The sequence below is a fragment of the Rhea americana genome, unplaced genomic scaffold (assembly GCF_003343005.1).
Source record: "Rhea americana isolate MKP2758 unplaced genomic scaffold, rheAme1 scaffold_31, whole genome shotgun sequence".
Classification (NCBI taxonomy): domain Eukaryota; kingdom Metazoa; phylum Chordata; class Aves; order Rheiformes; family Rheidae; genus Rhea; species Rhea americana.
The window spans coordinates 1,349,136-1,352,711 of NW_028186435.1; the positions used below are offsets into that span (position 1 = coordinate 1,349,136).

Here is a 3,576-nt window from a genome sequence, read left to right on the forward strand (position 1 = left end):
GATTTCGATTTCCTCTTCGAGTTCAAACACAGCGACGAGGGCGGCGGAGGTGGGTCGGCGGCCGGGAGCGGGGCCGGGGCCGGTCCCTCGGGCCCGGCGGGACGGATGTCCCGGGCGGCGGCGGCTGCGAGGCGCCCGGGAGGTTTTCCTCCCGGRGGCGGAGGAGCTCTCCTTCCCCGTGCCCTGGGAGCACGTCGCTGCAGCCCCTGACGAGGAAACGACCCCGGGAAGGTAGCCCGGAGCGCTGCAGAAATGGGGAGGTGCCCGCGGGGGCGCCTGGCCCCCGCCCGCCCGGTGCCCCCAGGTGCGGCGCTGGGACGGGCCGGTCCCCACGGCGGGCTGGGCAGCGACCCCTGCGCGCTGCCATCGCCCGCGTCTGCCCGGGGCTCCTGTGAAATGAGGGGCTGGTGTCTGCGCCCTTGCAGAKAAAGGGCAATTCAAAAACAGCACTTTTTTAATTACTATTATTATTTTTCCCCTCTTCCTGCTCCTCCTCCCGTAAGTTGGAGCTGTTTAGGCTCGAGGTTTTTGCTTGAAGGTCATCCCTAAGCAAAAATAACGGGCCTGAATTTATCGTAGGTCACTCAGTTCCCAGTTCTCCTCTCTCTGCATTGCTCTCTTTCTTATGACTTTTGGCAATACTTGAGGTGGAAACGTGATGCACGAGGCTGAAATTGAGCCACAGAGGGAGGAGGAAAAAAGAAAAAAGTTGTCATTGTTTCCTGATATCGGATGGATTGTCACTGCCTCACTGGTGGCTGGTCACCAGGGGAAACTTTATATATAAGGAGATGACTTAATGCATTCTTAGAGCTAGCTGGTCTCTGTGTTTTGGTGCTTCATGGGAGCTTTTGCCTTTAAATTGAGGGAGGTTCCCAAATCCTTACCGGCATATTAGGACCTGCCAGGATGTGGGTGAATGTGTGGTGCTTGGCTTGCTCATTATCACCTGTTGCCCTGTTCTCCTGGACCTTTTGTGCATCCAAACAGTTGTTTTGAGCTTCTCTGCTCTTGGAAAGCTCACAGCTTTAAGAGCTTTGCACCAAGCTTTCAGATGAGTGTCCTGGTAATTAGACACCTGGAAACTGGAGGGGCCTCAACAAATTAAGTGCCAATATCCTAATGAGAAGAGTACCTAATTCCATTAGGCAGTTGTGAAAGCATGAATTTAAACACAGAAGTAGGATTGGCTTCATCTCTGGAAGTGTTAAGTAGCTTTCCGTTTCTCTAAAATCCTGGTGAGCCACAGGTGTTCAGCACTCCTATTTAAAGAGAATAAATAGAAGCTGATGGTGTTCAGTGCTTTGCAGGATCTGTCCATTAAGGGTAGAAAGGAATGGAACTTATGCCTCGTGAAATTACTTGAGGGAAAAGATTATTTTTTTTATTATTTTTTAATGCTGTTACAAAGGAAAAAAAAACAACATGCAAAAGAGTGGTCAGAAAGCAAAGGGTCCAATTTCTGGTCCTAGTTATACTTAACTGTAAATAGGGAGTTGTCATATTTGGARCTGTTGCAGACCTGCACTAACCTGCCAGATACCGGAGCGTGGCTCAGGGTGTGAAAATACCCCATAGCAAGTGTCCTGCTAGCAAGCTGTATAAATTAGGGCCTGTTGAACAGCAGTGCAAACCTGAGCCCAAGCTTGCAKGCTGCACTGAGCCCGTGGCCTCCGTAGCTCAGAGCCCCAGTAACGCCAATCAGGCTCTGCCTGGGGGAATGTGTTAGCTCCCTTTCATCCCTATTAGCGCTGCCAAAATAYCCCGTGTAGCCGTGTTAGGTGGTGTCGCTCCATGCCCGTGTGGCCACCTCTCTGCCTCCCTTCCCCCTGGAGACCGGCATTTCAGTTCTGAGTGTTTTATTCTTATTCCCCTCTGTGAGGAAAGGCGTCAGCCGGTTGACGAATGTGTGCGGGTGATGAATTTTGTAAATACGGAAGTCGGGGAGGGGGGAAGAATGTGCTTTTTCAGTAGTTGTACTGTGGTTTTTAGCTCACAGACGAAGGACTTGGTCCTGCTCCTAGTTCTTGCTTTTGGGTGTTTGTATTTGGTGGGCAAATTTCTAAAGGCTGTCTGGAAAGCTGAGACGCCTAAGTGTGTTTGGAAGGCTTTGGACCTTGCTTCTTTTGATTTCGTGTTCGATTGTGTGAGAAGTTGTATCACAYGTGTTGTTTTCCTTTGCCCTTTAAAAGCTTACTTAAAAATATGTATTATTTACATAGTCCTAAAAGAGCGTATTCTTTGGCCCGTGCGTTAGGAGAGCTTGTTGCTTGGAGCGCTGGTAGCTGTCTTTATTCCTCCTCTTTTTTAAAACTGGATTCACAAGGCCAGGCAGAGGTTTTATATTGCACGTTAGGCCGGGGCTGGGGTTTTCCAGCAGACTTCAGCGCTTGAATTTTGCCCGAGTCGTCCATTGCGCCAGGGTTCGTGGTGGTTTTTCACACAGGTGATAATTACCCCTGATCTTTTTGTGAGAAGYGAAGGGGCTGAAGGCAGATGCTGCAGCGACGCCTGGTCTGGGACGTGGGGCCGGAGCTCCCCCGGCTGTGGGTGGGAGCAGAGCTGGGGCAGCCATCGGGGCGCCGCCGCCGGAGAGGCTCGCCGCACCGGGCCACCTGCACGTCCTCCACAGCCGGAGGAAGCGGTGAAGGAGCTGGGGTCGTGTCAGAGGCGCCGGTGGACCCTCCCGGGCGCGTTTCCAAAACGGAGGTGGCACCGGCGTTACAGCTGCCACACCACGTTTCTTCGCCCTCCCTCCCTGGGAAGAGGGGTGATGTTTGCGGTGGCTGGGAGCGATGATGCCATGTGGTGGGACAGCCAGGAAGGGGGGTGATGCTGGAAGGACAGGCCCCCCACGCCCCCAAGGCGGACCTGGGCCTCGCCACGATTGATTGATCAGTCGCCACAGCCGGATTGCTCCTCTCCAAGCAGCCGTTTTTCTTTCCCCCATTGCTCTTATTTCCTGCCTTCGTCGTTTGAGCAGCGCGTGGAGCTGCAGCGGGTTTAGTATGGTCTGGTTTCRTTTTGGCGCCTTTTGGTGTAGCTCAAGGAACCCTCCTTGGTAAATGGCAGTGCTCAGCGCAGCACGCCGTGGTGGCAAACATGGTGTTTTAATGAAGTTTCAGTGGTTACGGAGTAGCAAGCTGTCCCTGCTGATCCCTCACCTGGCCTCTGCTGGTTAGGCTGGAGGATAAGCTGTCTCAGAAACCACAGCAGGTCAATAGAGCTGTCTCGCTCCAAAAACCTAGTTAACTGCAACCAGTTGGAAACTCGCTGTAATGGAAATTTCAGTTGTATATTTTTCTTCTTTTTTTATTATTTTTTAAACAGTGCAGTTGATCGTCTTCTTTGATTTGGTCTGCCTTCACTTTTTATTTTTTCCCTGTTTTACATATCCCAACTTTGCAGGGAGGGAATTGGGCTCACTTTATGTAAAAGTGCGTGTCTCTTGGATAGTGCTGTGGTCTCTGAATGCTGAAGCGCTGTTTGAAGATGGAGTTTTGCTCTTACGGCTTACGTAAGAAGAGTGCCTTCAAGGCAGACTCATTCCTCCTTTCCTCTCCCCCCCCCCCCCCC

The 3,576-nt window shown here is 52.0% G+C and overlaps 1 protein-coding gene across 1 annotated transcript in view; it reads left to right on the forward strand.

The window, feature by feature from the left end:
• Window positions 1-3: 3 nt before the first annotated feature.
• The window catches only part of NFATC1 (nuclear factor of activated T cells 1), a gene marked incomplete at its 5' end in the record, with an annotated part of 111,840 nt that continues 108,267 nt past the window's right edge, over window positions 4-3,576 (forward strand). Inside the window, one exon of the mRNA XM_085310089.1 lies at window positions 4-49. Within this exon, the coding sequence (XP_085166215.1) occupies window positions 4-49 (46 nt within the window). The remainder of the gene's footprint in view (window positions 50-3,576) is intronic.